The sequence below is a fragment of the Colobus angolensis genome, unplaced genomic scaffold (genome assembly GCF_000951035.1).
Source record: "Colobus angolensis palliatus isolate OR3802 unplaced genomic scaffold, Cang.pa_1.0 Scaffold157, whole genome shotgun sequence".
Lineage (NCBI taxonomy): Eukaryota > Metazoa > Chordata > Mammalia > Primates > Cercopithecidae > Colobus > Colobus angolensis.
Genome location: NW_012114677.1, coordinates 1,696,933 through 1,723,948, shown reverse-complemented (window position 1 = coordinate 1,723,948; position 27,016 = coordinate 1,696,933). Strand labels below are relative to the sequence as shown.

At 56.6% G+C, this 27,016-nt stretch overlaps 1 protein-coding gene across 6 annotated transcripts in view; it reads left to right on the top strand.

Annotated features, from left to right (window-relative positions):
* MAEA (macrophage erythroblast attacher) overlaps positions 1-22,465 on the top strand; it is a 28,058-nt gene extending 5,593 nt beyond the window's left edge. For 3 of the 6 annotated variants that reach the window (XM_011936782.1, XM_011936783.1, XM_011936784.1), the window contains exons 3-9: positions 996-1,199; positions 6,177-6,299; positions 10,441-10,517; positions 15,446-15,554; positions 18,705-18,838; positions 20,695-20,890; positions 21,401-22,465. In XM_011936782.1, coding sequence (XP_011792172.1) covers positions 996-1,199; positions 6,177-6,299; positions 10,441-10,517; positions 15,446-15,554; positions 18,705-18,838; positions 20,695-20,890; positions 21,401-21,496 — 939 coding nt within the window. In that variant the 3' untranslated portion in view covers positions 21,497-22,465. The remainder of the gene's footprint in view (positions 1-995; positions 1,200-6,176; positions 6,300-10,440; positions 10,518-15,445; positions 15,555-18,704; positions 18,839-20,694; positions 20,891-21,400) is intronic. The other 3 variants (XM_011936785.1, XM_011936786.1, XM_011936787.1) reach the window with 3 other exon arrangements.
* Positions 22,466-27,016: the final 4,551 nt, after the last annotated feature.

Here is a 27,016-nt window from a genome sequence, read left to right as displayed (position 1 = left end):
ACAGAGCGAGACTCCGTCTCAAAAACAAACAAACAAACAAACAAAGCTAAAGACGGAATTAGTGAACTGGAGGTTGGGTCTGAAGTAATGATCTAGAATGGAACACAGAGATGGAAAAATCAGAGTGGCTGGAAAGCACAGAATAGAGCAGAAACCTGCAGTGTGTTTCACCAGAGCCACGAGTGGGCGGGGACAGAGGTGGCGCCGGGAGAGTGAGCAAGGCTTCAGAACTGATGAGTACCGCCAGGTCAGAATCCTACACAGGGTAAGTGAAAATAAACCGGCGTGGTGGAATCGAAGAAAACAGACAGAGAGATATTTGAAAATCAACTAAGCTTAGGCAAAAGATCACTTCCAAAGGGGCAACAGACAGCAGGACAGCTGATTTCTGCACAGCAGTTGGAAGCCAAGATTCGTAGAATGTGCTGAAAGAAGCCAGCCCGAGTCCTGGATCTGTCCAGTAGTCTGTTGCCGTGCGTGCTGTTAAACTGTAATGAAGAATTCAGTTCCTCGGTTGCACCACTGCCCTTCAGTGTGTGGCAGCCACGTGGGCTGGTGGCTGCTGTGTTGGGCAGCGCAGGCCTGGAACGTTTCTATCTAGCTCTATTCATTTTTAACAAAATTGACTTTAAGAAAAAAAGCATTGGGAAAGATTTGTTAAAGTCACCTTGTAACGATAAACAGTTTAACCAGAAAGGCATAGCAAATTTAAAGTTGCATGCATCTGGCAACATGGCTTCAGGGTACGTTAATATAAAGCCAGAACTAACAGAGAGAAGCTGCAGATCCAGGTGGTGGATTTTTCACTGCCTCCGTCTGCGGCTCTTGGGCCAGGCACAGCTGCCTGGCGGACTCGGTAGAGCGTGGTTTTTCCCTGTCCCGCGATCCCCGCTTTTCTCCTTGTGAGTGTTGTGGGTTGGGGCAGCCTGGCCTCCCGTGGCGCAGGGCTGCAGGGCGTCCCTGTCCTGACCGGGTCTCTGTTGTGTGTGGCTCAGGCGGTGGAGTCCATCCAGGCCGAGGACGAGAGCGCCAAGCTGTGCAAGCGCCGGATCGAGCACCTCAAAGAGCACAGCAGTGACCAGCCCGCGGCGGCCAGCGTGTGGAAGAGGAAGCGCATGGACCGCATGATGGTGGAGCACCTGCTGCGCTGCGGCTACTACAACACGGCCGTCAAGCTGGCGCGGCAGAGCGGCATCGAGGTGGGTGCCCGTGTGCGTGTGTTCCCCTCCCCCGTGTGTGTCCCCCTTACCCCCATGTGCATGTCCCCACCCCCGTGGGTGCGTGTCCCCCTCCCCCCGTGTGCGTGTCCCCCTCCCCTGTGTGCGTGTTTCTCCCCGGCCCCGTGTGTGTCTGCGCTGTGGTGGGGGCCTCCTCCCTAGCTGAGAGGCCCTGACCCTTTGTGGAAACGCAGCGGGGGCTTCGCCTTCTGAAGGCAGAAAGTCAGTGTCTAAGTGGCTCTCCAGGTTCTTCTCATTTCCCTGTGGCATCTCCACACATCCTGCTTAGGATTTTCCCGCCTGATACCTGCACCCTGGGTTTCGCACTGGCACATGCTCCGTTGCTGCCTTGTGAGGGCTTTGCCTTTATCTCAGGCGGAGTGCATTTTCCATGTTTTCTGCGGCACCCTGTTTGGCTGTAGAAACATGTGGCACCCTTGCCCTCCACAGGTACAGCTGAGCAGACACCGGACGGTGCTGCCCTCTGCCCTCGGCTGCCTTGATAGAGTCTTCTGCACCTTTGGGCCAGGTTAACTGGGGCAGCCCCTCCGCCATTGGGCATTTGTCCACCGCCGTGAGGGCCCATAGCAGTTGGAGTCTCCTAGACCAGCACTTGGGCCCGTCGCCGTTGCCCCTGTCCAGATCCCGCTGTGGGTGCACGGCCTCACCTGACTCAGGTTAAGGTGGCATCCGTGTTCCATTTGACTAAGATGACAACGCTTGAGAACCTCTCAGGCAGCATTTGTGCGAGAGGAGCGTGCCCCATGGCTTGCCCCGAGCCCAGCCTCCCCGTGCCCGACCATGCACCTGGCCCCACAGGGCTCCCTCCCATGCCACTCCCTGCCACGGCTCCTCAGCCCACCTCCCTGCTTCTGCCTAACTAGGGGTCTTCTCTTTCCACGGCTCAAATCCCACCCACATGTGTGTGGCTCCCACCTGGGGCATGATGGACCTCAGCCCTGGCCACATTCAACCCCACCCAAGGCTCCCTTCCCAGCCTTGGAGGCGACCTCACATTTTGCAGTCCAAGGCCTCAGGTACCCGTGGGGCCACACTCACGCCCCCATGTGGCCATCTGCAGGCCCTGCCGGCTCACAGCCTCCCCCACACTCCCATCCCACTCCTGCCCAGCTCCCCTGCCCTGCAGCACTCCAGACTCACCCCCAGGCCCACCGGCCCCACACTCCAGACTCATCCGCAGGCCTCACACTCCAGACTCACCTGCAGGTCCACCCCGGCCCCCACACTCCAGACTCACCTGCACGTCCACCCCGGCCCCCACACTCCAGACTCACCTACAGGTCCACCCCGGCCCCCACACTCCAGACTCACCTGCACGTCCATCCCGGCCCCCACACTCTGGACTCAGCTGCAGACCTGTCCGGCCCCACACTCTGGACTTGCCTGCAGGCCCACCCGGCCCCACACTCTGGACTCGCCTGCAGGTCCACCCCGGCCCCCACACTCCAGAATCACCTGCAGACCCACCTGGCCCCACGCTCTGGACTCACCCACAGGCCCCACATTCTGGACTCACCCAGAGACCCACCTGGCCCCCCTTCACTGGCTCCTGTCCTCGGCATTTGTCCCGAGCCTGGTTCAGCTTCTCTCAGATGCTGCCCTGGGTGGAGCGGCACCCTCCCATCTGTGCCTTCTCCCCACTGCTGCATGGCCTCCCTGCTCGTGTGTGTGCAGTGTCCATCCTGTCCTCCCGGAGGGGAGTGGCGAGCAGCTGCCCAGTGGGCAGGGTGAGCGAGTGAGTCCTCGTGTCCTGGAGGCACTCACCTGCCCAGACCTGCACAATGCTGTCGCTCTCGGCACCCCTGGGGTGTGGCGTCTCGGTTCACAAACGTGAATGTGACGTGTCACAGCTGTGCCGTGAGTGGATCTGCCAGATGGCAAAGTGCACTGGTCCTCTGCGGTGGCCAGGGCTGGTGCCCCTGGCTGCCCTGCAGTCTTGTCAAGTGGCTGAGGTCTCCAGATCATGACCTGCAGCTGCTCCAGTGTGCACCCAGCATTCTTGTCGCTGGACGAGGTCGTCTGTGTTGCCTCTGCCGCGCTGCCTACTGGGCTCCTGTGGCCCCCATCTGGTGCCATGTTTCCTCCACCTGGGTGCCAGGGAAGGGCATTCTCACCTGCACCTGCCAAGGCTCACGTGACTGACAGTGGGGCCAGCACATGTCAGCTCCGGTGCCCCTGTCCCACATGCCTGTCCCACCCACCTGCCTCCCTGGCCCCGTGTGCCTGGCTTCCCCCAATGCACAGGCCCTCACTCCGTGCTGCCCACATGTCCTGGCTGCCTGGGGCGGCCCCTCAGTGTGTTCACAGGTAACCTGGCTCTCCTCTCCTAAACGTCCAGCACAGTGTCCTTGGAACGTACGGGGTGTGGCCAAGCACATCTGGTGGTGCCTGCTGAAGCATAAGCTGTGGGTGCCCCTGGCTCCAGGGAACTTGTGCTGTGCTGGGGGAGAGAGGCGTGAGGTGAAAGCAGGGGTCCTGTGGTGGGCACGGGCTGCGTGTTCCACAGAGGTGCGTAGAGCAGGGTGGATGTGGGAGGGCTGATGATTCTAAGGCCAGCTGGAGTAGATCTCAGCAGGATGAGACAGGCTAGACTCCAGGTGTTGGGGCTCCCTGAGTGTGTCTGTCCCAAAGAGGGCCTGGAGCTGCTGTATGGAAGAAGGCGGGCATGTGTGGAGCCCACGAGGACCGGGTTGCGGGGAAGGAGTTATTCCTACTGAGATGCTCCGAAGGGCGTTGAGCTGAGGAATCGCTTTTGACCACAGGCAACCACAGCACTAGGAGGCCCTGGGGAAGGTGCTGCTGTGGCCGAGGGGGAACTGCTAGGCTGTGGAAATGTAAACTCCTGCTACAATGGTCAGACCTGGACTTTCTGTAGGGGGTGCCATGGAATTCCCACACGGGACCCCTGGTTTCATACCTGTGCACCAAAATTCCTGTGCACCAAAATTGGAGACATAACAAACTTAGGAAAATACCCTCATGCTCTGGATTGGAGGAAGGTCCCAGATGAGACAGGACAGGAAACTGCCACCCAGGGAAGGCCGCCCAGGAACAGGACAGGAAGGCTGCCACCGAGGGAAGGCCGCCCAAGAGAGCACCAGGCTGCCTTGAGCCCAGGAGTTTGAGACCAGCCTGGGCAACAAAGTGAGAACCCTTCTCTACAAAATTTTTTTCAAATCAGCTGGGAGTGGTGGCGGGCACCTGGGATCCCAGCTACTCTGGAGGCTGCAGTGCGAGGATCACTTGAGCCCAGGAGGTGGAGGCTGCAGTGAGCCAAGATCTCACCACTGCACTCCAGCCTGGGCAACAGGACAACACCCTGTTTCAAAACAAAAGTCAGCGTGAGCATTTTGTGTGAGACAGAAAACCAGTTCACTTAGACGGTTTCCAGTTTCAGTTGATATACAAGCCTGCTGCCAGCTGGCCTCACATCTTTCCTGTGACTCACAACCAGACCTGGACATTGGAGAAACCCTCAGTGAGAGAGATCCAGCTGGGTTCAGATCCTGAGGCTGTGCGGATGGGACATGAGGCAGGAGACAGACCAGGAGCCACCTCCTGAAATTTAGAGCAAAACTACAAAACAAGGCCGTTGGGAGACCAGGGTGGCAGGATCACTTGAGCCCAGGAGTTCAAGACCAGCCTGGGCAATGTGGCAAGACCCTATTTCTATAAAAATAAAAAATTAACTGGGCGTGATAGTGTGTGCCTACAGTCGCAGCTACTCAGGAGGCTGAGGTGGCATGATCACTTGAGCCCAGGAACTTGAGGCAACAGTGATCCATGATCTCACTATGGCATTCCATCCAGTCTGGACGAGAGAGCGAGACCCCGTCACCAAAAAAAAAAAATTTTTTTAAGTTGCAAAACAAAGCAAGACTTTGTGGGAGACCCAACATTCGCCTGCATGAAGGGGCTTCAGCAAAGAGAAATCATCAAAGCAAACATGCAAGAAAACATGATGGAGGGGTTTCAGAAAGGAGAAATCATCAAAGAAAAGATGCAAGAAAACAACGCTGTGAGGGGTTTCAGAAACAGGAAATCATCCAAGAAAACCGCGCGTCTGTGAGGCTGGTGTCCAGACATGGGGCTGTGGGACCCACTGTGAGGCCGGTGTCCAGACATGGGGCTGTGGGACCCAGGGGGTGATCTGTGGCCTCACCCTAGGCCGTTGGGTCTTGGGCCGTGTGCAGGCGGAGGTGCTGCCTTTGGTCCCACTGGGGAAAGTCAGGAGTCGTTGCTGCTGAGGACCACGTGAGTGCTCACCCCCAGCCTTGCGGTGCCTGGTGGAGTCCCGGGCTGGCTGCTGTCCTGCCTCAGCCGGTGACCATGGGTTCCACTGCTGGGCACTGAGTACCCACCCCCTTTGCCTGGCCACTCGCAGAGCCTCGATGCTAAGCCTGGGTTACTTTGGGTTTCTTTTTTTTTAATGTGTAAATCATTGGTTGTAACTATCGTGATACTAGCCATAATGTGTTTATGTATTATTTAGCATGTTGTTATTCACTTACTGTTGATTTTGAAATGAGGGGGCTACCCAGGGAGGGGCTATAGATGTGCTGGGGGGCTGTGGGGAGTGGAGATGAGGCCGCCTGGCACGTGTCCTGGCCCCACCTGGTACGTGGCCTGGCCCCGCCTGTGTGTGTGTCTCTGCAGCTCCTCTCCATGGGACAGGCGAGGCCAGCCTGGCTCCCTTGCCTGGCCGTGGCTGCTGTCCACGTGAGCGTCTGACCTTTTGGTCCTTGGGGGCTATTCTGTTTCTCAGATCTCAGAGCAGCCCCGAGTAGTCCGTGAGTGCTGACTCACGGTGTGGACTGGAGATGCATCTTGAGTGGGGGCTGGTGCTGGGCCCGGCCTTGTGGAGGCTGGGGTGCGGGAGGGTGGCGTGGGGCCCTTGAGCCAGCACATTCTGACCAGGAGCTGCTTCCTTCTTCTAAGGACCTAGTGAATATTGAGATGTTCCTGACGGCCAAAGAGGTGGAAGAGTCCCTGGAGAGGCGTGAGACGGCCACCTGCCTGGCCTGGTGCCATGACAACAAGTCCCGGCTGCGGAAGATGAAGGTGCACAGACTCCCAGGTTGGGGTGGGGTGGGTCGGGGCCGAGGCCGCGCCACCCGCCCTGCAGCCAGCACCCCCTCGCCTGGTGGTTCACAGTAGTTTGGTTTTGGTTTGTAAGGTGGGGGTTGGGTTTGGGAGTTTTTTTGGTGGTTGTGTTACACTTTTAGGCTAAAATCCAGAAAAGTGCACCTCATTTGGCATTGCAGTTTGCATACACCTGGCATGAGGCTCAGAGGGATCAGTTACGGGAGGCTGACCACGTGCACATAGCATGTTTGGGGCTGCTGGACTTGGAACCTGGAGACACATCAGTCCTGCTCCATGGGGGCTGCTCCGTGGGCTCCCTGCAGTCAGTTATAGACACGGAAAAGCTGGTTGGAAAGCTATTCTCCATCTGCGAGGCTGCAGCGCTCTGGGCTGTGATACTGTTAATGAATACCCACTTTTCTTTTTTTCTTTTTTTTTGAGACGGAATCTTGCTTTGTCGCCAGGCTGGAGTGCAGTGGCGCGATCTTGGCTCACTGCAATGTCTGCCTCCGTCTTTAAGCGATTGTCTTGCCTCGGCCTCCTGAGTAGCTGGGATTACAGGCACGCGCCACCTTGCCCAGCCAATTCTTGTATTTGTAGTAGACATGGGATTTCCCCACGTTGGCCAGGATGGTCTCAATCTCCTGACCTTGTGATCCGCCTGCCTCAACCTCCCAAAGTGCTGGGATTACAGGCGTGAGCCACTGTGCCCAGCCAAGTACCCACTTTTCTAGAGACCAAAAGAGGCTTAAAAAATGGACTGTTAAACGACAGAATTTAAACCTGCTTATTAAAAGGCATTGTCACCCTAGGGGCTTGCAGAAATATTTTATATTAACACCTCTGCCTCCATTGGCAAAACTCTTCTGTTTTCTAAACTGAGCGCTGCTTTAACCCCACCCTGGCTGAGTTTGGCAGGGTGCACACAGTTACCAGCCAGGAGTGACACACTGCCACTCAGAGCCACCAAAACAAGCATGAAGCAAAGACGGGGTGAAAAAGCGGAGCGGCCATGGCTCCCCTTAAGAGAGTGAGGATGTTGGTGTGGAAACCCTGAAAGGAAAGCCAGAATTGGTACGTAACCCACGGCCCCAGCACACGGTGCCAGCCCCACATTCCCTCCCAGAGAGCTGGCACACGCCTCACGGTGGGAACTCTGCCGGGGCCGTTTCACGTGGACGTCAGAGGGAAGATAGGTTCTTGGTGCTGCCAGAATATTTTCTGCAAGCCCTAGTTACCTACCAGACAGTGTTGCTGGAGGGTATTGGGGGCTTGCTGCAGGCACACGACCTGTCTGAAGCTGCTATGGGGACAGGCAGGGCCAGGACTTGGGGCCCTGAATGCGTGCCTAGGGGATGAGTATGCCTGGTGTTGGATAAAGTTGAGACTGGTGTTGGATGAGTTGAGATTGGATGCCTGGCAGATGAGTGTGTCTGGTGTTGGGTGAAATTGAGATTGGATGCCTGGCGGATGAGCGTGCCTGGTGTTGGATGAGTTGAGATTGGATGAGCGTGCCTGGTGTTGGATGAAATTGAGACTGGATGGGGCCTGAATCCATGTTTGGATGCTGTCCAGAAATGAGCCCTGAAGACTCCAAATGACGCGAGAACATGCCCGGTATGAGATGCAACTGAGCCAGGTGGGGTACATGGCTGTCTGTGCGGTCTGCTCACATGTGCACGCACGCCAGGGAGCATGTGGGGAGACAGGGAGGAGCCAGACGGTGCCCTCATGGGTCCCTCGGACCAGCCATGAGAGCCTCGATGGGAAAAGAAACTTGAGGCCCAAGTTTGACCTGGCTGGGAAATGGGTTTCACAGGCCTGGGTGGGCGAGTGGCCCTGAAGCCCGTGAAGCAGTGATTTGTGTGCCGCACGTCTGTGCGAAAGCCACACAGAGCCATCAGTGTGGGCGCCTGTCTCAGGGTGGGCACAGCCTTGGTGCTCCATGCCGTATGGGACAGTGTAGACTCGGTGTTTTAGATTTGGGTCTGAATAGCTAAGTTTCATGACATAGACACACTTACGTGTTAGTGGACCAATTGAAAGTAACCTACTAGAGCAGAAGGTGTCATTGAAAAGCAGGTTTGAGGTGTCCACTGTGTGAAGCGGTAACCTAGAGTGGGCGCAGAGTCCTGCTCTTCTAGAGCACCCCCTCGGCAGCTGCTTCCTGCCTTTAGACAGAGCCCCAGCACTCACCTGCTCTAGACACGGCAGCCATCAGGCGGCCCCTGGGAGGCAGGTGGGGCCCTGGTGGGGAGCCTCTGTCTTTTCCCGCTGGCCCTCCCCTTGCTCTCCGGCCGGGCTGGCTCTGAAGGGAGTAGAGTGCTGACCAAAGTCTGTCTACTGATTAGTGGGGTGGGGACTGGGGACCCTGCAGTGACCTTGTGCCTCTGGGCTGGTTTATACCAAGCCTGGCACTCGCCACCCAGAGCCTGTGCCACTGCTGGGGTCAGAGACAGTCCTCCTGCCCCAGTTTGGAGCAAACCTGTGAGTTCTGCGTACAACCTGTTGACCTGTCTGTCTAGGGACACAGGGCGGTGAGGGGCCGAGGGCACAGGGCAGGGGCAGCAGGGCAGGGACCTGAGCCCCTCTGAGCCCCACCCTGGAAGGCAGGTGGCTCTCGACGCCTTGGCTGGCCCCCCGGGGGTCTGGGCAGCCCCTCCCCACACCCACGCGGAGCCACTGCTGTGGGTGCTCTGTGTGTTGGAGCAGCAAGGCTGGCAGGCAGGGTGGGCTGGAGCACAGGTGGCCCCTCAGAAAGCTCAGTGGGAAAAGCTCGGGGAAATGGAAGTGATGAGCTTCGACTTAAATACAGTGATCCGGGGTGGGTTCATTTGCCACGTAGAGTTTCTGTTCATGCCATTCTGAGATCCAGACCACGTGAACTCAGAGTGACAAATGTGGCCTCAGCCCAAGACTTGCTCCGTGGTGCCCCCACCTATATCCTGTTTGCGGGGTGAAGCCCCAAGAATGTCCTGAAACCACACGGAAGATCTTACGGTTTAGACGGACATGGCCCTTCTGTAGAATCCGCGTCTCGTCTTGGATGACTTTGGTCAATGTTGCTGCTGCTCCCACCCCAGCCACAAGTCTCGGCCCACATTGGACTGAGGTTGCTGAGATTTCAGAGTGAGGGTTGGGCTTCCGTGGGTTTCCCTTAGCTGCACGTGAGAGACTCGTAGGCAGACACGTGTGGGACTTGGTCCTGCGGGAGCTTCACCCCCAGCCCCCGCCTCAGGCATGCTGCTGTCAGCCAGCAGCCCCGACCCGGCCTCTCTCCGTCTTCCACACATCCTGGAAGCACGCTCCCTTCACGGGAGCCGCCCCTTGGCCTCGCAGCCACCCAGGACCTCAGTGTCCCCTGGGCCAGGCCTCCGTTCCCTGTGCCACCTGCCTGGGGCCTCGGCGCTGGCCCTGGCTTCTGCCAGCCGTGTTCTCACCCGGTGTCTGTGCGGTCCCCCGTCCATAACCTCGGCACAGGTGCTCCCTGCCCTGCCACCCTGGGTCCTGCCTGCTCCAAGCTTGCTTCTCTGCCTCTTGCTCCTGTGAGGCACCACCCAGCACCCCCATGTGTGGTCACTGTCTCCTCCCCGCCCTGGGCATCAGTGCCTCAGGACAGGACTTGCTCACGTTCTCCCAGAACAGCCCCAGTCTACACTCGGGACAGATGGGCCCAGAGGCCCGGTGGGGGTGTAAAGGAGGAAGCAGTGGCATCAGGGCAGGACCCAGGAACTGCTTTGTCCTTGCAGAAGGGTTGGTGCCTTTGGTCCTGTGGCCGCACCTGCTGCTCTGCCCTCCCAGCGTCTCCCAGGCCTGCGCTCCCGGGAGCACCCTGAGTGCCCCAGCCTTCGAGTTGAAATGCTGGGTGGCTGCACACCCACCGCAGCTGCAGGAGCAGGGGCAGGGGCGGGACTCACGTTCAGAACCCGTGCTCCCTGGAAAGTCAGCTGCAGGTTGAAGTGGCAGCTTCAGCCTCAGCCCTGCCTTCCCGGTGCCTGTGAGAGAGGGTTTCAGAGCTTTGGTTGTGGGGTCTGCTGGTGGACGTGTGGGTGCGGCACCCGGGCACCCGGGCTCTGTGGGATGTGCTGTCTAAGCCTCGTCTTGTCTTTGCCTTCAGAGCTGCCTGGAGTTCAGCCTCAGAATCCAGGAGTTCATTGAACTCATCCGGCAGAATAAGAGACTGGACGCCGTGAGGTAGGCATCGCGGTCGTGCGGCAAATCGAGGGAGGGCAGGATGTTCGGCTGCGGCCCCTGCCAGCCCTCCCCGTCATGGTCTGGGTCCTGGGACGTCCCCTGGGTCTTGAGTCTGACCCCTGCCTTGCTCAGGTGGCTGCTTCTTCCACTGTTCCTGAGTGGGACTTGGGGAGTGAGGTCTGGAGCCTGACAGGGCCCCCACCAAAGTGTGGCCCCAGGTGGGCACCCAGACCCCCATAGCTGCCAGGGGAACCAGCTTTGACGTCCCGACCATGCGCATAAAACACGCGACTCCCGGTAGCCCCCTTCCATGCAGGAAGGTGCTGCCAGCCTCCGTAGTTTGGGCGTGTCTCTGACGTGTGGTCCTCAGGTAGCTCCAAGTGCCCTGAGCTTGGGAATGTCCCTCAGGGTCATTGGGGACTGTTGACAGCGTGTGGCAAGGGCACTTCTGGGTTCCCTGGCCTGTCTCCAATGCAAGGGTGCTGTGCAGTGGGCTGAGGCCAGCGGTGCCCTGGCAGTCAGGCCTGAGGAGGGGATGCTGGCTGTCACTGTGGCTCAGCCCAGTTAGGGTGCACGGCGTCTGCAAAGCGAGAGGCTGTCCGCTGGCTTCCCACTGGCTCTCCAGAGCGGGCATCGTCAGGCAGCAGTGGGTGCCTGGCCTGGGCGGTGTCGGCCAGTTGTGCTCACCCCGTCTTAGGGCAGGGCTGCTCCTTGAGTGCTGGGTCATCTCACTGACTTCTGTGGAGGTTCCTGAGCAGCCAAGCCTCGCGGTGACGCTTGAGACGCTTGAGTTACTCGCCCAAAGCTCCTGGGCGAGTGCCCAGCAGGTGTGTGTTGGCCAGGAGGGGCCGCCTGTCCATGCCCACAGAAACCCGGCCGCGACTCCATATCCACCTGTAGTGGGCTGGGTGGCCAAGTGTTCCACAGAGGGCTGATTTGGAGAAGTGGGCGTCTCGTGATGAGGTGCTGAGGGTGGTCCCCACGACGCACGGCAGAACTGCGGCGAGTCCCTGCCCCTGTGTGGGCCCTGGAGAGGCCCGGGGTCCTGCTCTGGCTCCTGATGCCAACCTGGATGCATGGTGGCAGATCAGGCCTCGTCTTCATGCACAAGTGAGCCAGGCCCTGTGGCAGGGGAGCTCACTGCCCTTCTGTGCCTGAGAGGGCTAAAGCGGGGGTCTCAGGACCCAGCCCAATGGAGAGCGGCGTGTGAGCGTTCCGGGGACAGGGCCAGGGGCGTCCTGTCAGGAGGAGGAGCTCCTGCTCTGCTCTGGCCTCCTCCGTGCAGCTTCGGTGCCTGTGTCGCTGGCCTCTGTCCGGCCGCAGCGTGCTTCCATCCCGAGTCAGCCTCCCTCTCCTTGAGGGCCCCGGCCACTGTCAGCCCAGGAGTCTGAGAACAAAACATGTCCATCCTGGAGTCCCTCCCTGCACCCCCTCCTGTCACAGGTGTCTTCATCTGGGTGGCAGCTGGCTCCGCGAAGGGTCTGTTTGCCTGTGTTACCCCTGCTCCGCGTAGAAGGTCTATTTGCCGGTGTTCTCCCCACTCTGGGTAGGGTTTGTTTGCCTGTGTTCCCCCCACTCTGGGTAGAATCTGCCCTGGAGACTCGCAGGGCGTGCGCCTCATAATGTCTGGAGCCGAGCTCAGCGCTGTGCCCTCTGCGGCCTCGTCTGCTGCAGAGGAACAGGCAGGTCCCAGGAAGTGCGTGTCCTTCCTCCCCCACGCAGACGTGTGCTGCCCTGAAGCCTCCGCACCCAGTGGGGCAGGTGTGGCACACAACACCCCAGTGCTCGGGGGCAGGCGCGGTGTGAGCTACGTCCTCTGCTGGGGCCGTCTTGGGAGTGGGTCTCCAGGTGCCAGGGCCTGGTCTGGGAAGTCTGGCCTCAGCTCAGTGTGGCCCTGGAGGCACCCACAAGGCACACGGGAGCTGGGCTGGGGTGGCAGGTGGGGCGTCGGCAGGACCTTTGTGGGGTGAGGGAGTGCAGGTGTCTGGCTGGGAGTGCAGAGGGTGGTATGTGTCACTGAGGCTGGACAAGAGGGAAGGCGGAGAAGCCTGGCCACGCGTCTGCTGAGGGTTCCAGGCGGGGCTCTTTCACCTGCTGCCAGGGTCCCAGCCCGCAGGAGCTTCCCGTCCACCACTGAACCCATGGTCCACACGGAGCTGGGGCGTGGGGCACCATCTACAGGGCTTGAGGCCAGCAGCCCAGCCTCTGGGTCCACTGGGGCAGGCGAGGTGGGTTTTGTCTGTGGAGCCAGCGTGCTGGGCCGGGCAGGGGGCCTCATTGGCTGGGGTGGCTGCAGCTTCGCCCTGCCTGGGGCATTTGTGGGTTTGCCAAATGCGAAAGTACAGCTGCTAGTGATTAATTTTTAACGTTTTTAATTTTTAGTAAATGAGTAAGTGAATCCCTGACCCCAGGCGGCTGGGACCTGGCCTGCACTTCAGGGGCTTTGTGTCAGCGGCTCCGTGCCGTCTGTCGCACACCCACGCCTCAGCCTGGCCAGGCACAGTTTAGGAATTTTGTCTTCTGGGTGTTTTTTCTGTGTGTGTGTGTTTTTTTTTTTTTTTTTTTGAGATGGAGTTTTGCTCTGTTGCCTGGCACAATCCCAGCTCATCGCAACCTTCACCTCCCGGGTTCAAGTGAGTCTCCTGCCTCCCCCTCCCGAGTAGCTGGGATTACAGGCACAGGCCACCACACCCGGCTAATTTTTGTATTTTTAGTAGAGACAGGGTTTCACCGTGTTGACCAGGCTGATTTCGAACTCCTGACATCGCGATCTGCCCACCTTGGCCTCCCTAAGTGCTGGGATTACAGGCGTGAGCCACCGTGCCTGGCCCGTGTGTTTATATTTTCAAAGAAAAATTGATGTCTTGGTGTTTCTTATGTTGGCTGCATTTAGTCTGTTAAAAGTCACAGTTTTGTTTCCCCTGTTTCCTGTGGATACACACCATGCTGTTCTCCCCAGATCTGCTCTGAGGACCCCATATCTGGGCTGCGGTTCTCTGTGTGTTGGGGCCAAATGCTGACATCACACGATCCCAGAAGAGCCAGCCGCCACTGTTAGGTTTTCTGTTTCTGTCTTGGGGTCAGGATTTGCGGATCAGGGACCTGGGGTGCGAGGCGAGGCAGCTTGTCAGGCGGACGATGTCCGTCTGGGGTTTGATTGATAGTGAGATAAGACGCGTAAACCAGGTCACGCAAATGAGATCTCATAGATGTCAACCACAGAGATTAAATTCCCTCTTCAGCAGCTCTGGGAGGAGGTGAGATGCCCGTTGAATGAAACAGCCCTGGTGGGCTGTGTTCTGGGCACGTCTTGGCGTAGGACGGAGGGTGACTTGTCTCCAGAGATGGAATGAGGGGGTTGGGCGGGGCTCCTCCTGGACTCAGACACGCCCCCCGACATACTCCACGAGGGGGATGCACGGGCACTGGAATCTCGGATGGCCGTCCCCAGCCCCTCTACACACACCCTGCGGGGTCGGCCGTGTGGACTCACCCCTGACTCCCAGTCCCTGCATATGTCCTGCGGGGTCAGCCGTGTGGACTCCCCAGGCTGGGTCCCAAGCCTGGGCACCCCACACTCCCTGCTGCCCCAGGCTCCCCTGGTGGTGCCTCCACCACATGGTCACCGTGCCATCCATCAAGGGGCTGCGGGGGCACCTCCTGCACTAACTCCAGTCTCTGCCAGTCACTGCCTCTTCTCTGAGGCCACCGTGAGCACCCGGCACCTCCTCAGCCCCGTGTTCCTGGGTACATGCCTTGTTCTGGACAGCACAGGGCTGACTCACACGTGGGACTTGAGGCCCCTGGTTCTGTGCATTGGGGTCGCTTTGGGGGAGGGGCCCTGAGGGCTGAGGACGTGGGGTGCACCCATGTGAGGGTCGGGACATGGGGGTGCAGGTCCTCAGGACAGCCAGAGGGATGGTGATCCTGTGTGTGTGTGGGGTGGGGGCATGAGAATGGGGGCCCTTGGGGTGAGCAGGTGCCCTCTGATCAGCTCAAAAGGGACCTGTTGTGTTCTGCTTTGGTTTCTTGGTTGTCCAGCCGCAGACTGGAATGGGGTTCTGGCCTGGAGCGGGCCTGTGTGCATCCCGCAGAGTTGGCTCAGGAAAGATCGTGGCTGCATGTGGTGTGTGGCAGGCTCAGGGCTGAGAGGGCTGGGCCAGATCTGCAGGGAGTCCAGCCTGTGGGCTGAGGGAGGCTGTTCTTTGGAAGCTTGTGCTGGGCATCACTGCCGAACAGCAAGGACTGCAGTCGAGAAGACCACACGTTCTTGGTCCACTGGGGGCACGGGGGCCACGGAGGCAAGCATCCAGGGGCAGTGGGAGTCCTTAAGGTTTGGGTTCCTTGTAAACCAGAATCGCTTTGGAGAGGCCTCAGGGGCAGGTGCCATTTGCAGTTCTGGTGTTTTCTGTGGGTTGTGTGTGTGGCTTGGGTGCCCTGTCCCTGGAGGAAGGAGTGTCTGGTAGCTGCTTCTCCAGCCTCAGGTGAGCTGCACCTCCTGCCATCCCAGCCCCACCCAGCAGGTCAGCTTGGAGTGAGGCGATTACTTTGTACCTAGACTCTGACATAAACGCTGTTAGCTCAGATTTTTCAACTTACGAATGCAGGCCGGGTACAGTGGGTCATGCCTATAATCCCAGCACTTTGGGAGGCTGGGGCAGGAAGATGGCTTGAGCCCAGGAGTTGGAGACCAGCCTGGGCAACACAGCAAGACTGTCTCTAATAAGACGTTTTTTACATTAGCTGGGCGTGGTGCCGCACATCTGCGGTCTCAGCTTCTTGGGAGGATCACCTGAGCCCGGGAGTTCGAGGCTACAGCGAGCTGTGACTGTGCCACTGCACTCCAGCCTGGGTGACAGAGTAAGACCCTGTCTCTAAGAATTAAAATAAAAATGCAAACTTAAATGTGCCAAAATGTTGTTTTTTAGACACGCGAGAAAGCACTTCAGCCAAGCAGAAGGGAGCCAGCTGGACGAGGTGCGCCAGGCCATGGGCATGCTGGCCTTCCCGCCCGACACGCACATCTCCCCGTACAAGGTAGGGCCTGCGTCCCCGGGGTCGGTGTCGTGATGGGGTGGGGATCCAGGGTGTGTCTCTGGTCTGTAACTGCTTCCATACATGGGACGGGACGTGAGGGCCCTGTCCCAGCCACACAGCCTGTCCAGCCTGCCAAGACAGGCTTTTCTTGTTTGATTCCCATTTTGCTCATAAGAATTTTGAGCCGGGCGCGGTGGCTCAAGCCTGTAATCCCAGCACTTTGGGAGGCCGAGACGGGCGGATCATGAGGTCAGGAGATCGAGACCATCCTGGCTAACACGATGAAACCCTGTCTCTACTAAAAAATACAAAAAACTAGCCGGGCGCGGTGGCGGGCACCTGTAGTCCCAGCTACTTGGGAGGCTGAGGCAGGAGAATGGCATAAACCCGGGAGGCGGAGCTTGCAGTGAGCTGAGATCCGGCCACTGCACTCCAGCCTGGGCGACAGAGAGAGACTCCGTCTCAAAAAAAAAAAAAAAAAAATAATTTTGAATCAGGGCTGTGTGTGGTGGCTCACCCCTGGAATCCCAGCACTTTGGGAGGCTGAGGTGGGAGGATTGCTTGAGCCCAGGAGTTTGAGACCAGCCTGAGCAACATAGTGAGACCCCATCTCTACAAAAAAAATTTTTTGTAAATTAGCCGGGCATGGTAGCGCCTGCCTATAGTCCAGCTACCCAGGAGGCTGAGGTGGGAGGATCACTTGAGCCCAGAAGGTTGAGGCTGCAGTGAGCCGAGATTGTGCCACTGCACTCCAGCCTGGGTGACAGAGCAGGACCCTGTCTCCAAAAAAACAAGTTGCATGAGAAAGGTTCAGGAAGCTTTTAAGCCTGGTGTATTCAGCCAGGGCGCAGCTTCCTTGCCCGTTTCCCTGGTGCTCCTTTCTCTGCAGCCCGAGTCAGATGTTAGGCTGCACCATCTTCTGTGGTTTCCGTGGTCCTCTTGCTGACGCCTTGTATTTTACCTGTAAATATTGGAGCCTCCAAGTCTCCGTGGTCACTGGGGTAGGGGTGGGGGTTCTGCCATCACTAACCAGCACCCTGTGCTCAGACCTGGCCCCAACCCAGCAGCCAGCTGCTCCCGGGTGAGTGGCTCTGTTTTGCACCCGTGCCCACCCCTGCACCCACCCTGCCCCCACCGTGTGCCCACCCCTGCACCCACCTCTGTGCCCACTGTGTGCCCACCCCTGCACCCACTCCCGTGCCCACTGTGTGTTCCTGCACTCACCCCTGTGCCCACCCCATGCCCACCCCTGTGCCCGTGTGCCCACCCCTGCACCCACCCCCGTGCCCGTGTACCCACCCCCCTGCCTGTGTGCCCACCCCTGCACCCACCCCGTGCCCACCCCCATGCCCACCGCTGTGCTCGTCACGCTGGGAACAGTTTCAGTTCCTGGAAAAGGGGGAAGCGGATGGAACCTCCTGGAGTCGACAGTTTGCTCTTTGAGCTGGCGCCGGTCTCTGTCAGAGGCGGGGGTGTTTCCCAGCAGCCCCCACCCACCACCCTGTAGGGACTGCAAACCCTGGGCAGACCTAGACTTGCTGCCTTCTGAAAGCTGCCGGAAGCTTTCTCAGCCTGAATTCTCCTGGATCTCGGGCGTTTGGGACATCTCATAATAAACCATCATTAGGTCAAGAGGACCTTCAGGGGTGGAGTCTAAGCTTCCCAGATTGTGAGTTGGCACCTTGTTTCTCTCGCTTGCTCTAGAGAGGATTTTGTTAGAAATGCAAGAAAGGCTGACACATACAGGGCGCTGAGACTTGAGGCCTAGGCCAGGTGGAGCGTGCACCTCTCGCCGGACGCAGCCCTGCAGTACGGTAAAGAGGGAGGCAGGCAGTTCTAGCCCCAAGGCTCATCAGTTGCCAGATTCAGGGGGCAAAACCGTGTCTCATGGCAAGAACATGGGCCCCGTTGCCATGGGTCAGGCAGGAAACAGGAGGAAGCATTTTGTTCAGAGAATGACGGAAGCCGCCAGAGGACCAGAGGCAGCCGTTCCTGGGGAGTGAGGGTGCCAGGAGCTGTTCCTTCTCAGTGAGGACCTTCTGGACTGTGGGCTTCCTCTGTTGTAGACTTTGAGTTTTCGACAAAAATGAGATGAAAAGCAGCCTTTCAAAATGTTGGATTTAAGTGTGGCATTTACCCTAAACTGAGACTGAGAAGCTTATGGAGACTGACGGGTGACGTCCCCTGATGACCACCTCCCCTCCCTCCAGGTGTGGCCGTCTGCCCCCAAGCTAGAGGCTGAGCGGCCTTTCTGGGTTGATGTAAAGGTTTTTCTCTCCCGTGCTCACACATGCTGTCTCTCCAAGTCTAAACCTGAGGTTATTTAGGGACAGACATTAATGAGGTTTAATTTTCTGTTCTGTGATGCTTTAACCTAACATGGACGGGCTATTTTCCGTTTTATACATGATTTCTCTGAAGTAAGAGTTTTTACACCTAATGCTCTGAGGTGCTCTCTGCACTGAGCTGTCCTTCCAACTCTGTGAGTCCATTTTTGTCACAGTGCGCAGCAGAGTTAAGTCAGCGCCGGCCCCACAGCTTGTTGAAATCACAGAGTTAAGTCAGCACTGGCCCTACAGTGTGCTGAAACCAGAGTTAGCACTGGCCCCACGGTGTGTTCAAATCGCAGAGTTAAGTCAGCACTGGCCCTGCAGCGTGTTGAAATCAGAGTTAAGTCAGCACTCATCCTGCAGCATGTTGAAGTCGGAGAGTTAAGTCAGCACTCATCGCACAGCATGTTGAAGTCAGAGTTAAGTCAGCACTCATCCCACAGCATGTTGAAGTCAGAGTTAAGTCAGCACTCATCCCGCAGCATGTTGAAATCAGAGTTAAGTCAGCACTCATCCCGCGGTGTGTTGAAATCAGAGTTAAGTCAGCACTTGTCCCACATCATGTTGCAATCAGAGAGTTAAGTCAGCACTGGCCCTATAGCGCGTTGAAATCAGCGTTAAGTCAGCACTCATCCCACTGTGTGTTTTAGTCAACACTTGAGGGAGTTATGCTTTGTGCTGACCCTTAGTGCAGAATGTGTGGGTCATTGGGGGATGGCTGTGGGCTGATGGCACCTGCCCCACCATGGCCCACATTTTTAAGCTGTCCCAGGAGCTTCCCTGGGAGCAACCCCAGCACCCTCTGCCCTCTATCTTCTAGGACCTCCTGGACCCTGCACGGTGGCGGATGCTGATCCAGCAGTTCCGGTACGACAACTACCGACTACACCAGCTGGGAAACAACTCTGTGTTCACCCTCACCCTGCAGGCTGGCCTCTCAGCCATCAAGACACCGTATCCTGCCCCCTGTGCGCGGTGCGGCTTGGCCTGGGGTTCGCGTCTTTGGTCACATTTTAACACACTGACCCTGCACCTTGCCACCCTTGTCCTCCCACCACAGACAGACCCGGGCTTCTGCGTGCTGCCCCTGCACAGTGTCTGGATGGTCGGGGTGGGGCCGTGTTGAGGGGCCTTGGATGCGTCGCACAGCCTTCGCTCTGGGAGGTGGCACCCTTCCTCTCTCTCATCATCTCAGATGCCGCCATGGGCACCGAGCTTTGATCTAAAAGCCTGACTCTGATGTGTTCTGGCGGCTGGGAGGAGATTACCGTTCAGAATAGTTTCCCCATGTGATTACCAAGAACCTTGCCTGTGACTGACTTGGCCCCCGCCTGTGACTGATTCTGTCCCACCTGTGGCTGACTGTGCCGCCTGTGACCGACTCTGTCTGCCTGTGACTCTGTCCCACCTGCGACTCACTCAGTTCCTGCCTGTGGCTCACTGCTCCTGCCTGCGGCTGACTCTGTCCCCACCTGTGACTGACTCTGCCCTGCCTGTGACTCATTCCTTCCTGTGACTGTGTCCCACCTGCAACTGACTTCTTCCCGCCTGTGACTCACTCTGCTCCCCCCTGCGACTGACTCTGCCCCCACCTGCGACTCGCTGTGGCCCTGCCTGTGACTGACTCTGTCCCGCCTTTGACTGATTCCTTCCTGTAACTGACTCTGTCCCACCTGCAACTGACTTCTTCCTGCCTGTGACAGACTCTGCCCCTGCCTGCGACTGAGTCTGTCCCTACCTGCAACTGACTCCATCCTGCCTGTGACTCTGTCCTCGCCTGTGACTGACTGTCCCGCCTGTGACTGACTCTCCCAGCTTGTGACTGACTCCACTCCTGCCTGTGACTGACTCTGCCCACGCCTGCGACTGAGTCTGTCCCCGCCTGTGACTGACGCTGCCCCGCCTGTGACTGACTGTCCTTGCCTGTGACTGTCTCACCTGTGCCTGACTGTCCCTGCCTGTGACTGACTCTCCCAGCCAGCGACTGACTCTGTCCCTGCCTGTGACTCACTCCGTCCCGCCCGTGACTGACTCTGCCCCTGTCTGTGACTGACTCTGTCCTGCCTGTGACTGACTCTGTCCTGCCTGTGACTGAATCGGCCCCTGCCTGTGACTGTCAGCCTGTGACTGACTCTGTCCCCGCCTGTGGCTGACTCTGCCCTGACTGTTCTCTTGCACCTGACTCTGCTCTCACCTGTGACTGACTTCATCCCCACCTGTGGCTGACTCTGCCACCACTTGTGACTGACTGTCCTCCTACAACTGACTCTGCCCTCTCCTGCGACTGACTCTGTCCCTGCCTGTGAATGTCTCTCGTGTGACCTGACTCAGGCCCAGAAGGCAGTGAGTGTTTCGGGATTGCGCTGATTCCTGGCTGTGCTGGGATATGAATGAGACTCAGGCCTCCTCCCTTGTCCCCTTTGTGGAACTCTGAGGGGGAGGGCTGGTGTGCTTGCCCACTGCCTGTTCCTAGGTGCCAGCAGAACATCCTGCTGGGTGGCTCTTGTCCTGCCTGGAGAGGTTGCATGGCGGGGGAGAGGGTGGTGGGCGACGGAGCCGCTGTGTGCATGTGGTCCTGGCGCAGGAGGCTGGGGCGGGAAGGTGCGGGCTTCTTGTCTCCCCCAGGCCTCGGTGGGGCTGTGTAGCTGTCAAGTGCAGCACTTCCTTTGCCTTGAAGGATAGCCCGTGTGGTCTGCACGGTGCCCACATAGCCAAAACGGCATGCAGCCTGGGGTAGAGTGGCCACAGGGGGCTCGGCTCACCCTGGCTGTCCTGGGTGGCCCCCAACCCTTCCTTGACCTGATGCACAGACAGTGCTACAAAGAGGATGGCAGCTCCAAGAGCCCCGACTGCCCCGTGTGCAGCCGCTCCCTGAACAAGCTGGCGCAGCCCCTGCCCATGGCCCACTGTGCCAACTCCCGCCTGGTCTGCAAGATCTCCGGCGACGTGATGAACGAGAACAACCCGCCCATGATGCTGCCCAACGGCTACGTCTACGGCTACAATGTGAGGGGGGCAGGGCCGGGGGGCCAGGCCGGCACGTGTTGCCATCAACAGAGTTGTGTGGGGCGGGCAGGGCAGGGGGGCCAGGCTGGCACGTGTTGCCATCAGAACAGGGTTGTGTGGGGCGGGCAGGGCCGGGGGGCCAGGCCGGCACGTGTTGCCATCAGAACAGAGTTGTGTGGGGCGGGCAGGGCAGGGGGGCCAGGCCGGCACGTGTTGCCATCGGAATAGGGTTGTGTGGGGTGGGCAGGGCAGGGGGGCCAGGTCGGCACGTGTTGTCATTGGAATAGGGTTGTCCTCTTGCCCACCCTGCCCTAGCTTCATTCGAAATGGATCAGGGGCGGGAAGGACAGGCGGGGTGGCCCCGGGATTTCTTTGGCAGGTGTGCCTTCGGGAAGCAACTTTGCCTAAGAGGATGCGTGATTCCCTGGTGGTTCGTTGTGGGGATTTTCCATGGAAATCTGTTTATGTTGTATTCGCTTGCCTTAATGCATTCCCGGTTTTATTTTTCAGTCTCTGCTTTCTATCCGTCAAGATGATAAAGTCGTTTGCCCGAGAACCAAAGAAGTCTTCCACTTCTCACAAGCCGAGAAGGTGTACATCATGTAGGCCCCACGTCGCCAAGCGCACGCCTCGGGGACGGGCTGCAGTGGGCGGGGAGGCCGCGCCTTCCTCCTGCCTCGCGCTCCAGCCTGACGCGGCGTTTCTGTTTCTTGCGACCAAAGATGAGTGAGCAACGATAAATACTCTTAGGAAGAGAGAAAATAAGGTTTCCTAAGTTTGTACTTGAAAACAGCATTTTGATTGGTAGGATTTTGTAACACGTCAACCATTTGATGCTTCTGAAAAGTACTTTCAACTTTCGAAGGAAACTTTTCTTTAAAGACTGACCTAAACACTGAGGGAAACTTTAGAACGTTTAAAATATAGGAGTCCATGATTTCCCTGTGTTTTCAGTTTCTTTCCTTCTGTGAACGATGAGACTTGGAGAACGGGCTGGTCCTTCACCACCTCCCGTTGGCCCTGGCCCGGCCGGGGAAGGTGGCAGTGGCACTGGACTGACCTGCAGTGACCCGCGATGCCGCGCCACAAGGGACACTCACGGCTTCATTCGAGAGCTGCTGCCCAAACGCCTGGCGCCACCACCGTCGGGCTGGCTTCGAGGACGCCCGCCTGCCTCGCGGGCCGTGTCCGCGGGACTGTGTTCGTACGTGCGTAGTTTCGATACCACATCGTGGGGCTGTGTTCCTACGTGCGTAGTTTTGATATCACACCCTCCGTGTGCCGCCTTACTTCCTGCTTTGAGAATGTATAACGTGGAAATCCACGGGACCAAGTTTCTGCAGAGGCCTTGCCGGATGGTTCCATAACTGTAGAGTCTAAATACTATCCATTACAGAAATTAATCGTTCAGTTGAGAGAAGTACTGATGACTTTTCAAAACAAACGAACCATCGTAGTTGACAGAGAACCATATTGTAGAGGTTTGTAGTTAGTGCTTATTTTTGCATGTTGATGTTGACTAGCTAATAAACTGTAAATGTAAACCATGCGAATAAAATGGTTTTCTATTTCTCATTTCTGTGTGAGCCGAGGCTGCCGTGCGTTTCTAACACCGAGGATTGTGTCCTGCTCCTCCCTAGGGCCCGGGCAGCACGGTGGGCATGTGCATAGCTTCTGGCACCATGGCCACAGGGAGTTGAGAAGCCGGCTGGAGGCCACTCCTGCCCAGACCACACCAGGAGCACAGTCCTCCTCTCAGGCGCTGCCCTGAGGCGTGATGGCTCCAGTGTCTTGCGGCCCCAGCTTGCAGCTGGGTGTGACTCAGACACTGGTTCCTGGAACCCGCAGGCCGTTGTCTGTGGTGGCTGGGGGCTCAGGCTGCAGCCACCAGCAAGCCTGAGCCTGCGGTTTGGGCTGAGTCTAGGCTTGGGCTGAGGAGGCTGCAGGCTATAGCCACTGGCCCTTCCCCCCACTGCCCACACCTGTTCTCTCCAGCAGCCCATCCCAGCTCTTGTGGCCAGCCGGGTGCCCCTTAGCCCGTCTCTTACCCCATGGTGGCTGCCCTGGCTCCTCCACAGCACCCGGCTGGAACCCACCACATTCCCACGTGCCCCACTTTGGAGTGCCCATCCCCGGGTCAGCCCTTGGCCGAAGCAGACCCTGTGGCCCCACTGCCACGCACACCGCTCCCGGGCTCCTGAGCCGCCCAGGCTCCACCGTCCTCACGTGCAGGGGCTTTTCTTGCCTTGTGTCCTGTTCTTTCCTTTTTAACTTGAGTAGAACATACTGGAGCACACACATTCTAAGTTCACATAACGAATTTCTGTGTAACACGCATGTAACCACCAAACAGACTGTTCCCAGCCCCTGGCCTTGCCCAGTCAATATCCTGGTCAGTCATCATCAGAGGGGCTCACTCCGGCCACATGGCGTGGGTCCGTGGCTCAGTGTTACTCGGCAGCCCTGGCACGGCAAAGTCTCGCCTGGCTAAGGCCTGTGCTCTCCAGGCGGAAGCAGCACAGCGGCCCAGCCCCTCTCACGCTGGTGGACATCGGGCAGTGTCCAGGAAAAGCTGCCGTGAGCACTCTGGGAGGTGACCTTGCTGGACACATCATCCTTTCGTGGGAAGATGCCGAGGAGTGGCATTGCTGTGTCCACTCGGCAGACACGGTTTGCTGAAGCGGCTGCACCCGCTTCCGCCCACCTGCTCCACATCCGCACCAGCGAGAGGCACTGGGAGTCTTGAATGTGAGATGTTTTGTTGGTTGTGTTATCTCGCTGTACTCTTTCTCAGCTGAGGCACAAATGCATGCACCAAAATGCACATATAAGTAAAAGCTACTCAGTGAGTCTTAATAAATGTACCTCCACGTGACCACCACTGAAGCCCAGGTGTGGAACGTCCCCACGGCCCCAGAAAGGGACCCCTTGTGCCTTCTGAGTTATCCACAACCCCGGGGCACAATCATTGCTCTGATTTTTGTCACCCTAAGGGGGAGTTTGCCTCCATAGGCGTCAGATGGTGGAGTGTGGACACTGGTGGGTCTGGCTTGTTTCACTCTGCAGTCACTTGTGAAGTTCATGCCTGTTGCGTCCTTTGTGTTGCTGAGTAGGAGTGATAGTAATCCATGTGCAGAGACCACAATGTACACCAGGCTGGAGTGCAGTGGTGCAATCTTGGCTCACTGCAATCTCCACCCCTCGGGTTCAAGCAGTTCTCCTGCCTCAGCCTCCCGAGTAGCTGGGATTACAAGTGCACACCACCACGCCCAGCCCAGCTAATTTTTGTATTTTTAGTAGAGACGGGGTTTCACCATGTTGGCCAGGATGGTCTCAATCTCCTGATCTCATGATCCGCCCGCCTCGGCCTCCCAAAGTGCTGGGATTACAGGCGTGAGCCACCACATCCGGCCCGTGTCCATTCTCTTGATGGACATTTGGGTTCCCTATTTGGGGCTATGATGAGTAAACCTCTTACAAACATTTGTGTGCCAGTCTTCTTGCAGACATTATTTTCATTTCTTTGGGAAGTAATTATCTGGAAGTAGAATGAACTGAGTCATGGTGTATTTATATGTTTAACTGTACCACAAATGCCAAAGATTTATCCGAAGTTGGTGGTAGCGTTTTACACTCCAGCAGCAGTGTGAGGATTCCAGTGGCCCCACGTTGTTGTCAACACTTGGTGTTGTCAGGTTAGCCATTCAGGTGGGTGTGCACTGTGGCCTCAGTGTGATTTTCCTTTCCTTTTCTCTGATGTCTGATTTTGACCTCCTGATGTGCTGATTGTAATTTCTATATTTGTTGCTCATTTTAGATTGCATTATCTTACTGATTTGTAGGAATTCCTCACATACGAATCCCATGTGGGATATGTGTATTTATGCTTTATTGACTGTCATTTGATCAGCAGATTTTTTAAATTTTAGTGCAGTTCAATTTATTCTTTCCTTTGTGGCTAATGCTTTTCTATGTTCTAAAAAAAAAAAAAATCTGCCTGTGCCAGGGTTGCGATAATATTCTCTTATATATTCCAGAAGATTCCGTTTCAGCTTTTCTGTTTAAGTCTGTAACACATCTCTAACTCGTGTGTGTTGTGTGAGGAAGAGCTTGAGGATGATTCCCCAACCCATCCCATATGTTTATTGTTCTAACACCATTTGTTAAAAAGACATTTCTCATCCCGTTGAATAATGCTGGCTCCTTTAAAAAAAAAAAATTCCTGGCTGTGTAAGTTGGGGCTTATTTCTGGACACTGTCTTCTGTTAAATTGGCCTTTAGGTCTATCCTTGTACTAACACCACCTCAGTATCTTTTTTGTTTTTTTTCAGATGGAGTCTCGCTCTGTTGCCCAGGCTGGAGTGCAGAGGTGCGATCTCCACTCGCTGCAAGCTCCGCCTCCCGGGTTCATGCCATTCTCCTGCCTCAGCCTCCCGAGTAGCTGGGACTACAGGCGCCCGCCCACCACGCCCGGCTAATTTTTTTATTTTTAGTAGAGACGGGGTTTCATCGTATTAGCCAGGATGGTCTGGATCTCCTGACCTCGTGATCCGCCCGTCTCAGCCTCCCAAAGTGCTGGGATTACAGGCGTGAGCCACTGCGCCCGGCCCACATTATTTTAATTATTGCAATTTTAAGGCAAGTCTTGAAACCAGGGAGTATGAGTCCTCCAGTTCTGCTTTTTCAAAATGGTCTCAGTGGTTCTAGGTCCTTTGCATTTCCACGTACATTTTAGAATCAACTAATCAATGTCTGCTGAACACTGTAAAAAGTGTGCTGGGATTTTCACTGGAACTGCAGTGAACCTACCGTCCCCAAAGGGACGGTATTAGCTTGCTTGGCTGCTATAACAGAAGACCACAGACTGGGGGTTTAAACAATGGACATTTATTTCTTCACGGTTCTAGAGATGCTGGCAGGGTTGGCTCCCGGTGAGGCCTCTCCTCCTGGCTTGCAGACGGCCCCCTTCTCACTGTGTCCTCTAGTGGTGGACTTCCTCCTGTGCACACACATCTCAGGAGTCTCTTCATGTTACAAGGACATCGGTCCTATCAGATGAGGGCTCTATCCCTAGAATCCCATTTAATGTTCACCTCTTTAAAGGCCTCCTCTCCAAATAAAGTCATATTGGAGGTTAGGGCTTCAACATAGGAATTTGGTAGGCAGGGGCCACAATTCAGTCCATAACAAGGACTTAAAAATCGTAACAATATTGAGTCCTCAACCCATGAATATGGCACATCTTCCTGTAGATTTAGATCCTTCTCTCATCTACGGTATTGCCACCTCCAGGAGGCAGATCATGAGGTCAGGAGTTCGAGACCAGCCTGACCAACATGGTGAAACCCCATCTCTACTAAAAATACACAACTTAGCCGGGCATGGCGGCACGTGCCTGTAGTCCCAGCTACTCAGGAGGCTGAGGCAGGAGAATCGCTTGAACCCAGGGGGCAGAGGTTGCGGTGAGCCAAGATCTCACCATTGTACTCCAGCCTGGGTGACGAGTGAAACTGTCTCAAAAAAAAAGTATTTATAGAACTTTTCATTCCTTTTATAGTTTGGCTCTGGTATCATTTTCCTTTCATCTGAAGAGCATCCTGTAACAGTTCCTGGACTGCAAATCTGCTGGTCATAATTCATGGAGCTTTTGTCTGAAAACGCTTTTGTATCACCTCAGTTTTAAAAGGCTATATTGCTGCAGATATAGTTCTAGATTGACAGTATTTTTTCTTTTACCATCTTAAAGATGTTCCATTTTCTTCTGGCTTGCTTTTTTTGTTGTTGTTGGGGGTGGAAGGGACAAGAAATCCTTGGCTTCTTTGTGCCTGTATGTCATATGCCTTTTTTACTCTGACTGCTTCTAAGATTTGTCACTAGTTTTCTGCAATTTAAGATGTGCCTTGGGTGGTTTTGTTTATACTGCTTGGGTTTTATCATCTCCAAGTTTCTGTTGGTTCTTTCAAAATATCTTTTAGAAGTATCTTCTAATTCTTGGCTGGGTGCAGTGACTCACGCCTATAATCCCAACACTTTGGGAGGCTGAGGCGGGCAGATCACTTGAGGCCAGGAGTTCGAGACCAGCCTGGCCAATATGGTGAAACCCTGTCTCTACTAAAAATACAAAAA